Here is a 12,372-nt window from a genome sequence, read left to right as displayed (position 1 = left end):
GATACCCCACTACAGAACTGATCCCAGTGTGTTTGTGTGCTGGTAGTACCCAACTACTGACCAGATCCCAGTGTGTTTGTGTGCTTTTGATACCCCACTACTGACCTGATCACAGTGTGTTTGATAGCTAGTAGTACCCCACTACTGACCTGATCCCAGTGTGTGTTTGTGGTACCCCACTACATACCGGATTCCAGTGAGTTTGTGTGCTGGTGACACCCAACCACTGACCAGATCCCAGTGTATTTGCATGCTGGTAGAACTCCACTACTGACCAGATCCCAGTGATTTTTTAAGCTGATGGTACCACACTATGGACGTGATGACAGTGTGTTTGCGTGCTGGTAGAAAGACACTACTGACCAGATCCAAAGGTGTGTGTGCTAGTGTTACTGCCTGATCCCCGTAATTGTGTGCTGGTGGTACCCAACTTCTTACCGATCTCAGTGTGTTTGTGTGCTGGTGGTACCCCACTTCTGACCTGATCCCAGTGTGTTTGTGTGAAGGTGACATCCCACTACTGTACTGATCCCAGTGTGTTTGTTTGCTGGTGACATCCCACTACTGACCTGATCAAAAGTGTGTTAATGTTCTAGGTGTACCTACTGCTGCCCTGATTCAGTGTGTTTGTGTACTTGTGGTTACCCACTCTGACCTGGTCCCAGTGTGCTTGTGTGCTAATAGTACCCCACTACTGACCTGATCTCAGTGTGTTTTGTGCTGATTGAAACCCACTTCTGACCTGATCCGAGTGTTTGTGTGCTGGAAGTACAAAACTACTGACCTGATCCCAGTGAGTTTGTGTTCTGGTAGTACCCCACTCTGACCTGATCCAAGTGTGTTTCTAAGCTGGTGGCATCCTACTATGGACCTGATCCCAGTGTGTTTGTGTGCTGGTGGTACCCAACTACTGACCTGATCACAGTGAGTTTGTGTGCTGGTAGTACCACACTACTGACCTGATCCCAGTGTGTTTGTGTGCTGGTAGTACCCCACTACTGACCTGATCCGAGAGTTTGTGTGCTGGTGGCATCCCCCTACTGACATGATCCCAGTGAGTTTGTGTGCTGGTAGTACCCCACTACTGACCTGATCCCAGAGAGTTTGTGTGCTTGCTGCACCCTACTACTGACCTGATCCAAGTGAGTTTGTGTGCGGGTAGTACCCCACTACTGACCTGATCCCAGTGTGTTTGTGTGCTGAATGCAATTCACTTCTGACCTGATCCCAGTGTGTTTGTGTGCTGGTAGTACCCCACTACTGACCTGATCCCAGTGTTTGTGTGCTGGTAGTACCCCACTAATGACCAGATCCCAGTGATTTTGTGTGCTGATTGAAACCCACTTCTTACCTGATCCCAGTGAGTTAATGTGCTGGTGGCACCCCACTACTTACCTGATACCAGTGAGTTTGTGTGCTTGTGGCACCCCACTACTGACTAGATCCCAGTGAGTTTGTGAGCTGGTGGCACCCCACTACTGACCAGATCCCAGTGAGTTTGTGTGCTGGTAGTACCCCACTACTGACCTGATCCCAGTGTGTTTGTGTGCTGGTAGTACCCCACTACTGAACTGATCCCAGTGTGTTTGTGTGCTGGTAGTACTCCACTACTGACCTGATCCAAGTGTGTTTGTGTGCTGGTAGTACCCCACTACTGACCTGATCCCAGTGTTTTTGTGTGCTGGTAGTACCCCGCTTATGACCAGATCCCAGTGATTTTGTGTGCTGATTGAAACCCACTTCTGATCAGATCCCAGCGAGTTTATGTGCTGATGGCACCCCACTACTGACCAGATCCCAGTGAGTTTGTGTGCTGGTAGTACCCATCTACTGACCTGATCCCATTGTTTTGTGTGCTGGTGGCACCCCACTACTGACCTGATCCCAGAGTGTTTCTGAGCTGGTGGCACCCTACTTCTGACCTGATCCCAGTGAGTTTGTGTGCTGGTAGTACCCAACTTCTGACCTGATCCCAGTGATTTTGTGTGCTTGTGATACCTGACTACTGACCTGATCCCAGTGTGTTTGTGTACTGAATGCAACCCACTTATGACCTGATCCAAGTGAGTTTGTGTGCTGGTGGTACCCCACTACTGACCTGATCCCAGTGTGTTTGTGTGCTTGTGATACCCGACTATTGACCTGATCCCAGTGTGTTTGTGTGCTGAATGCAACCCACTTCTTACCTGATCCAAGTGTGCTTTTGTTCTGATAGAAACTTACTTCTGACCTGATCCCATTGTAACATAGTCCAATGGGATGACAATTCATGCTCAAGTCCGATGAAATGTTCATTGATGTTTTATTCTACTTATTAACAAGTCCAAAAAATATTCTAATTAATAAAATACATTCAGTAAATTTTGAGATCGTAAAATATTTAAGTTCAATAATAAAAATATTGCTGGCTACCAGACCATTACGAGCCAGCCCCGCAATTCACAATAAAAATGAATCCGATGTATATGCTAGTTTAACTCGAGCTGGACCCTTTTACATAAAACATGGCCCTCTCTATTATTAGAAAAGACACAAACCTGCATTGCTACTAAATATAATACTCTGCGATACACTACAGATGTATACTATCCTGTTATAAATATTATTATATTATTACATCAAAACTGCCATCTTCGTGTTTGAAGTCAAAATTTATCTACACAACCAATGTCAATTTCCCAATCATTTATATATTATTATATGAAAACTTTGGTGATTTTTACAAGTGATTTTAACATTTTATCAATAAATTTAGTTTTGTTATTAAATAAAAGTCCACCATGAAAGGCTTGTTTATGCAACCTTGACAGTTTGTTGATTTAAGTCGTGTACTGTTACATTTACCATTGATGCTGTTTTGCTGACTTACATTATGTTACACCAGTGAGATTGTGTGCTTGTGGTACCCCACTACTGACCTGATCCCAGTGTGTTTGTGTGCTGGTAGTACCCCACTGCATGCCTGATCCCAGTGTGTTTGTGTGCTTGTGGTACCCCACTACTGGCCTGATCCCAGTGCATTTGTGTGCTTGTGGTACCCCACTACTGGCCTGATCCCAGTGTGTTTGTGAGCTAGTGACATCCCACTACTGACCCGATCCCAGTGTGTTTGTGTGCTAGTGACATCCCACTACAGTGGGGGTTTTTCGTTAAAAATCAGGTCTGGTATTCGGCCCCATTCCCAAATGAAAAAAGTATATATTGTTCCCAAATGGGACCTAAAAATACCCAATTGAAAGTTTCATTAATAAAAATATATATTAATTTTTATTTATTTTTATTTTTTTGAGATTTCAACATTTTGCTCATCTCCCATCAAGCCACATCAGTTCAACCTTATTTAAAATTATACTGAAAAACACTTCTATTCTATATTTGAAGCATTGTTTTAGCAAAACAGCAACGACACTAATTTCCAACTTTTAGTCAAAACGCTGCAAATTTTCCAAATTCACAGGGACCTGGCCCCAGTCCCAAAATGGTGGAAAAAAAACACTGCTCCACTGACCAGATCCGAGTGAGTTTGTGTGCTGGTGGTACCCCACTACTGACCTGATCCCAGTGTGTTTGTGTGCTGGTGACATACCACTTCTGACCAGATCCCAGTGAGTTTGTGTGCTGGTAGTACCCCACTACTGGCCTGATCCCAGTGAGTTTTGTTGCTGGTCACATCCCAATACTGACCAGATCCCAGTGTGTTTGTGTGCTGGTGGTACCCCATTACTGACCTGATCCCAAAGTGATTGTGTGCTGGTGACATATGATACCACTACTGAACTGATCCGAGTGTGTTTGTTTGCTAGTGACAACCCACTACTGACCTTATCCCAGTGTGTTTTTGTGCTGATTGCACCCCCTTCTGACCTGATCCCAGTGTTTGTGTGGTTGTGGTACCACACTACTGAATTGATGGCAGTGTGGTTGTCTGCTGGTGGCACCCCACAACTGATCAGATCCCAGTGTGTTTTTGTGCTGATTGCACCCCCTTTTGACCTGATCCCATTTTTTGTGGTTGTGTTACCCCACTACTGACCTGATCCCAGTGTTTGTGTGCTTGTGGCACCCCACTTCTGACCAGATCCCACTGTGTTTGTGTGTTGGTAACATCACACTACTTACCAGATCCCAGTGACTTTGTGTGCTGGTGGCACCCCACTACTGACCTGATCCCGGTGTGTTTGTGTTCTGGTGGCACCCTACTTCTGATCTGATCCCGTGAGTTTGGGTGCTTGTAGTACCCCCCTACTGACACTGATCCAAGTGTATTTTTGTGCTGATTGCAACCCACTTATGACCTGATTCATGTTTGTTTCTGAGCTTGTGGCAACCTACTACTGACAAAGATCCCAGTGTGTTTGTATGCTGGTGGTGCCCAACTGCTGACCTGATCCCAGTGTTTGTGTGCTTATAGTTCCCCACTACAGACCAGATCCCAGTGTACTTGTGTGCTGTTGACATCCCAATAATGAACAGATCCCAGTGTGTTTGTGTGCTTGTGGTAACCCATTTCTCACCTGATCCCAGTGTGTTTGTGTGCTGATTGCAACCCACATTTGACCTATTCCCAGTGTGTTTGTGTACTTGTGGTAACCCACTTCTCACCTGATCCCAGTGTGTTTGTGTGCTGATTGCAATCCACTCTTCACCTGATCCCAGTGTGTTTGTGTGTTGATGGGATCCCATTACCTACCTGACCCCAGTGTGTTTTTGTGCCGCTGGCGCCCTGCAGGTTCAGTGAGACCAGGTTGGAACACCGGCTGACTCTGAGAAGCATGATATAAGTCATCGTTGACAATGTGTGTGACAGATTCAAGTACTGCAATGCTGGTTTGTCCATATCAAAAAATGCATCAAGGTTCACTAAGTCCACTCCAGACATATCCAGACTTTGCAAGGTCATGCATGATTCCTTCAATGTGTTAATTAAATTGTTGAAAGTTTTAGATTCCAAGTTGTGGCAAAGTATTGGGACACCCTTGTCCAGGACAGACAGTGAGAGACTCATGAACTGCTTACCAGCTTGAGCTAATGACTTTGTCAGAATTGCAAAGTAATACAGACGGGTAGTGGCGTAAGCTGTTGAATTTATGGACAAGTTTTTCAAATTTCTGAGTTTTTCCGTTTTGATTAGTGGATGAATAAAATGCCTGTTCTCTTTATGGTTCATTCCAGGAGAAACTATCATGCAAAATGTTTCCATATTGGGACAGTATTCAAATATTGTCTTCTGACTGCTCACTTGTTGACATCTAGGCGCAGTAGTGGTAATGTCCTCTCGTGTATGAATACCAAAATGCTCAATATGCTTGAGTGATTGTTGGAATGTTTGGTTTAGGTTAATCTCAGATGAAAACTCCAATAAGCTTGCAACAGAAATCACAAGGGTTTTGAGACATTCCAATGAGCACACAACTTTTGCAAGAGCGTTAATTGTCAGTTTACAATCTAACAGAAACAAATGTTGTACTTTCTGGCACTTTAAGAGACTGTTCAGAAGACAAGTTGAGGTGAACCAGTAGCAGTGGTTGAGGTTGAGCACTTCAATGAGGTCCCTGCCAGCGCCCAGGTACTCCTTGAGCCTGTTCTCTGTCAACCCCACACAGTTTTGCAGATCAGTGTACCTGTAACACAGAACAAACACTAGCCTATACTTCCAGGTCAGTGTACCTGAAACACATAACAGACACCAACCTCTGCTCCAGGGTCATGTACATGTAACATAAATCCCCAACCCTTGCTGTTTATAAGAAGCAGATTCTACCTGTGCATTAAACAAGTGACAACTGGAACCTTAACAGGTTTGACCACAGGGGCATGATTTTAACAAACTTGTACAGAACCTCTATCTGATATATCATACCAAATATCTAAGCTCTGGGACCTGTGGTTTCAGAGATGAGTTTTAAAATTATTTGTTGAAGATATTCACTTAAGAATTCTTTATTTCAAATCAGATTACCCATGCAGCAATGTTTTCCTTCTTTACGGAGTACCAGTAGAAAACACTTTCAAAATAAAGGAAAAATTACTAAATTCCAAATTGTCTTCACAAAAAGTCAAAAGGATTATTCACTTTTGGAACGAAATTGATGCAAATAGCGTCAATTTTGTTCCAAAAGTGAATAATCAGCAAGTGAACACAAAATAATGATTAGTTGTGTGTACCACTAGCACATGGCTTTAAGTTAATTAAATTGCCAAAATAATATCCCTCCGCCTATTAACTATTAACAAGGTTGAATTAAAGAGATTGTTTCCATCAATAAGACTATTACTGTTTTGTAATGATTTCGCAGATGAAAAAAAATATTTTAACTTAAAAAGAATGCGTATCAGTATTAGTAAAAAAGGTGCCCTTCATATGCAACAGTGCCTAGCGATTGGGAGGTCACACTGTGGGGGCGTTCTTTAGATCCCATAAACACAAAGTATTGGTTCTAGTCACAGGAAACGGACTCAAGAGCGTTTCAAATAAGTATTTCTATAAAATCGAGCTTAAATTAATATGTTTAACCTGTGAAGGTTCATTAAAATCTGCACAGCAACTCCTCTTTGATTGACATTAAACATAATCCTTTGTGGTTGTTGTTTGACCATGCCTGCCTATGCCTGTGTGACTGTGTGATCATGACTGTGTAAACGTGGTTGTGAGACTGTGACTGTGCTAGTGTGACCTTGGTTGTGTAACCGTGGTTGGGTGACTGTGCTTGTGTGACTGTGCCTGTGTGACTGTGCCTGTGTGCCCATGGTTGTGTGACTGTGCCTGTGTGACTGTGCCTATGTGACTGTGGTTGTGTGACTGTGCCAGTGTGACGGTGCCTGTGTGACTGTGCCTGTGTGACCATGCCTGGGTGACCATGGTTGTGTGACCTTGACTGTGTGACTGTGCCTGTGTGACTGTGCCTGTGTGACCATGTCTTTGTGACTGTAACTGTGTGACCATGGTTGTGTGACCATTACTGTGTGACTGTGACCGTGCCTGTGAGACTGTGACCATTTGTGACTGTGCCTGTGGGACCGTGCCTGTGTGACTGCCTGTGTGACTGTGCCAGTGTGACTGAGGTTGTGTGACTGTGTGACCATGTGTGACCATGCCTGTGCCTGTGTGACTGTGCCTGTGAGACTGTGGTTGTTTGACCATGCCTGTATGACCGTGCCTGTGTGATTGTGGTTGTTTGACCTTGCCTGTGAGTTTGTGCCTGAGTGACCATGCCTGTGTGACCGTGGTTGTGTGTGCAACCATGCCTGTGTGACTGTACTTGTTTGACTGTGCCTATGTGACTGTGGTTGTTTGACCGTAGTTGTTTGACTGTGCCTGTGTGATTGTTGTGACCGCGGTTGTTTGACCATGCCTATATGACCGTGGTTGCTTGACCATGCTTGTGTGACTGTGGTTGTTTGACCATGCATGTGTGACCATGCCTGTGTGACCATGCCTGTGTGACTGTGCTTGTAAGTGGATGTGTGTGCTCTACCAACTGAGCAGTGAAGCTTCTACAGACCGGTGCTCTACCAACTGAGCTAATGAGGCTTCTGTAGACTGTTGTTCGAAACATTTATTTATCTTTAACAGTCACACAGGCATGGTCACACAGGTATTGTAACACAGACACAGTCACTCAACCACGGTCACACAGGCACACACTGGCATGGTTGGTCAGACAACCATGGTCACACAGGCATGGTCACACAGGCATGGTCACACAGGCACGGTTCCACAGGCACATTCACACACAACCACAGGCACACAACCACAGTCACAGGCACAGTCACTCAACCACAATCACACAGGCACAGTCACACAACCACAGTCACACAGGCATAGTTACACAGGCACGGTTACACAGGGCGGCACAGTCACACAGGCACGGTCACACAACCACAGTCACATAGCCACAGTCACACAGGCGTGGTCACACAGGCACAGTCATGGTCACACAGTCATGGTCACACAGTCATGGTCACACAGGCACGGTCACACTGGCACAGTCAAGGTCATACATGCATGGTCACACAGGCAAAGTCACACATGCACAGTCACACAGGCCCAGTCACACAACCACGGTCACACAGGCAAGGTCACACAACCACAGTAACAGGCACGGTCACACAACCACAGTCACACAACCACAGTAACAGGCACAGTCACACAGGCACAGTCACACAACCACAGTCACTCAGGCCACACAGGCATGGTCACACAGGCACGGTCACACAACCACTGTCACACAACCAGCTTCACACAGGCATGTTCACACAGGCATGGTCAAACAACCAAGATCAAACAAACATGGTCACACATGCATGTTCAAACAACCAGGCACAGAGGCAAGACACACAATAACCTCACACCATCACACAGGCATGGTCACACAGGCACTGTCAGACAGGCACAGTCACACATGCATGGTCACACATGCACGGTCACACATGCACGGTCACACAGACACAGCGGTGCTTTTTTCACCATTTTGGGAATGGGTCTGGGAAAAATCGCAGTGTTTTGAATGAAAAAAAAACTTTATTATCTCCGGAATCCTCCACAAGATATATCTTGTGTATAATCAACCAATTGCAATACACTTTATCCGGAACCTCTGTTACATAGTCTGTAATAAGAAAGAACGAATTGTAAATTCAAAGCTTTGGGTTTGATATTAAAGGGGTTTTGTGTAAAGTTTTTTGTTTGGAGTATTTCTCCACAAATTACTCGCTATTTGATATTGATGTATTTGCTTGATCTAACTCGATTTAATAGACATACGTGAGACATATTTTTTTACATTGATTTTCATTTTATCAAGAAGAACGCTGAGCTGTACATGTATGTACTCCTAAAAGCCAAGAAGCTAAGAGCATTCAAGAAGAAGTAGCTTGAAGTTGAATAATTGCAATAACACCACTACACTCAGTTCAGTATTCATGTTCAAAAACTGAATGTACCTGAATATGTCCTTGTCGTGACACACCATCTTAAACCTGGAGCACACTTTGGTAAGATCAACCCAAAACTTTCGTGGCACGAAACACAGAATGTGAAGAAGGACATCATCAGAAATATAATCAAACCAACATTTGTCTCCAACTGCCTCCATTTTGTTGAAGCAGATGGTCGCTGGAACAATCCAAACCTAAATGAATCCACCTGAAGATACTTAGTTATTCACAGATTTTCTTACTTTTGAAAGGGTATGACTAAAATACGTATATGACTCATATCCGCGGATATGAATGGAAAGTACGGATATGAACAAATAACGGCTTATTAGATGGATTTTCCCACAAAAAATTGTATGAAAATCATTCTGCGACAAAAATACACGTCGCTTATGTGTTATGTTACGATCGAAATAATTTAAAAGCGTTTTTTTTGGCATTTTTAATTTCAGTAACTCTCAATTCATATTCGCGGATATGAACGCCAAGTCAGAGCACCGCTGTTAGGCTACACAACACCAATACCAAAATTGCACCAGTAAAGCCGGTATTTGTATAATTAATATATAAATTCTATATATTTTATGGTATTTATCTTCCGATAAGCACATACTTTATTTCGCATAATATGTCTATTGAATGTACTTTGTTTTAAATAAAGTCTTGTTAAATTGATGTATAAGCGTAAATCTATGCATATATCTTTATTGTTTATAAATTATTATTTTCCCAAAAAGAATGTTTATCTTATATATAAACTGTATAAAGCTATAGATTTTTTTTTATTTTACAAATAGCCCTGAATCATATATTGACACATAAAATTATCTAAAGCGTTTGAAAAATAAGAGTTGTTTAATGAACGTAGGCTTGTGTTATATTTTGGACTATTTGCTCCAAAATGAATACATATATTAATCCTATCGCCCTGCTTCTTGTTTGGATAATGCCTCGAACAGTATTGAATGGAATTTAATGACGTTAAGATAATGATAATATAACAACCGTTATAAAAGCTCATTTGTAACAAATTAATGTTCACGTCGCATGACTATAAACGTGGATTTTTGTTATATATTAGATGGATATGTCGTATGGTGCATTTGTATATAATTATTATCGCTCATGAATTATAATCGGGTTGTTGTTTTTCATTTATGTTACATCTTGATGTATACAGACATGATTTGATATGTAATAAATTATCTATGATATTTATCTACATTGTTTCATGTTAGTGCTTTTCATTATGTTTTGTCTTTGATTGTATCATGTGATTGTTCAAATCTTGTCTGATAAGTTTATTCTATAAGCTATTATTCGTTAATTATGCTTTTGTATCTATCCTGAAACATCAATGCACCTGTATTATATGTACTTGTTGACCTGTATAATGTGTAATGTATGTGTGTATATGTTTATATGTTTTAATCATTGCACTCAGTATTTATGCATCGATGTTTAAAAGCATGATTTGATGTGTAATAAAGTATCTATGATATTTATCTACATTGTTTGGAGATGCGATTAGAGAGCTGGTACCCAAATAGAAGAACCCATTACCACCTGTCAATAATACTTTACCGTCAAGGCACGAGCTGGTCGGCAGCCACACACCCAAAAGCCCCGCCGACAGATAGCAATTTAAACACATACACACACACACACACATATATATATATATATATATATATATATATATATATATATATATATATATATATATCAGATAAAAACAGCTTTTTTGGTTTATACATCAATTGGGAATTATAAATACATGATTGTTTAGAGTTATTTATCGGCTAAGTACGTGGTGCAGGTTACGAAACTTTTTAATGAATCGAAAATACCAACTTTATAATTGTTATGTTTTTATGGTACAAACACAATGAATTGGACAATCAAATATATACCAGTATCTAGACGTGACAATGTATACTTGCTCATTGCTTTTATGTTTGGCCCATTTACTTACACGTGGCGTTACAATAATTTGCCATGGAATTAAAACCACATAATTTGCTATTGTATAATGTCAAAGTAATAAAGCGTGGTCACAGAAAACCTCAAATTATTATCTTTATTTTATATTTACAGACCGATGCTAAAATATACATTCATTGCGATTAAAATAATCTATTACTTTTGTGAAACATACATTGCCAGTCCTTATGCAATATAAATAAACCTGTTCAGGCTACCCTGGTAATGTTCGCTGCGAACCTGCCAATTATTGATATATGGGCATTAAGAGCCGCAAGACGGTCATAAAATGCGGGAGAAATCTCGGGTTAACTCACATAAATCTGTATGAAATTTCAATTTCCGTGATTGTTGAATGAATGTTTAAATGTTATTTTAAACAATGCATTGGTAATTAACGAAAATTCCATGAAAATGCCGATTCAGTACGGAGAAGTAGTTTTCAATGTTCGTAGACATACGCACTCACATATTTCTCTATGTTAAAAAATATAAATATACAAACACACGGGTATTATAGAATAAAAAACACAATTTTATTGTCCATTTAACAGTACATGCTTATCGTGATATATAAATTGAAGAACAAAATAAGTGTGAAAGAAAAGCATGCACTATGTTGTGAAGGAATATGTGTGAAATAAATTTACAAACATATAGGCAATAATTCTTTTTATTTCCATTTGAATGCGTGAAAAGGAAACACTTTTAAACTGTCGTCATAGCAAACAGGGATATCTTTGTTTAGAAAATATAGTGTTTTCTTTTTAATTATTAATGAATACTTTTTTTGTTTTTTTAGACATAGCATATCGATGCTTTAACTTTAATAAAACTAAAAGCATGATTATTCCTTAACGTATGCAATTTTGAACTTGCTGACTACCGCAGATTACAATTCTTATAAGGAATATGGCTTAAATATCTCCATATCAAAGCATCTAAACGGGGAATAGAATTGATCATACGAAAATTACTAAACAGTTTTGATTAAACATTTTTTTAATTGTGTTGAATGTACATTCTCAAACAATGACTACACATGTTTGTTTCACGTGTAATTATTCATAAATTAAGATTTAGGTAAAATATGTAAATTAAAAACATCTATATTATTTTTCTCATAACAAATTCAAAATACATTATACAACGCAGGTAGTAATTTTGTTAATACAATTATTCGATTTATTAATAAAATTGTGTTTTTGTATCATGAAACATAGACACAAGAGTGTTTTCGTCCAAGGACTTTGAGACAAAATGAAAATTGGCGATACATTAAAGTTCATATTGAGATATTGTCATAAAATGTTAATAATTCATGTAAGAGTTATAAATCAATATGAATTCCAAAAGCAAGGAATTGTTCAAACCAGAACTTTAAATAAGATAAAAAAACTAATTATTTTGATAAGAAAAACGTGTAAAATATGAAGCATACAAATTATTAAT

At 40.4% G+C, this 12,372-nt stretch overlaps 1 protein-coding gene across 3 annotated transcripts in view; it reads right to left on the bottom strand.

Moving 5' to 3' along the window:
* Positions 1–9,189, bottom strand: part of LOC127838411 (F-box/LRR-repeat protein 18-like) — a 67,636-nt gene extending 58,447 nt beyond the window's left edge. For 2 of the 3 annotated variants that reach the window (XM_052366143.1, XM_052366145.1), the window contains exons 1-2: positions 8,944–9,183; positions 4,691–5,621 (exon numbers count right to left, since the gene is read on the bottom strand). In XM_052366143.1, the coding sequence (XP_052222103.1) occupies positions 4,691–5,621; positions 8,944–9,095 (1,083 nt within the window). In that variant the 5' untranslated portion in view covers positions 9,096–9,183. Of the gene's footprint in view, positions 1–4,690; positions 5,622–8,943 lie in introns of all 3 variants that reach the window. The other variant, XM_052366144.1, reaches the window with a different exon arrangement.
* Positions 9,190–12,372: the final 3,183 nt, after the last annotated feature.

Source organism: Dreissena polymorpha, chromosome 7, assembly GCF_020536995.1.
Source record: "Dreissena polymorpha isolate Duluth1 chromosome 7, UMN_Dpol_1.0, whole genome shotgun sequence".
Lineage (NCBI taxonomy): Eukaryota > Metazoa > Mollusca > Bivalvia > Myida > Dreissenidae > Dreissena > Dreissena polymorpha.
Note: the sequence above shows the minus strand (reverse complement) of the source record. Positions and strands in the feature narration are given on the sequence as shown.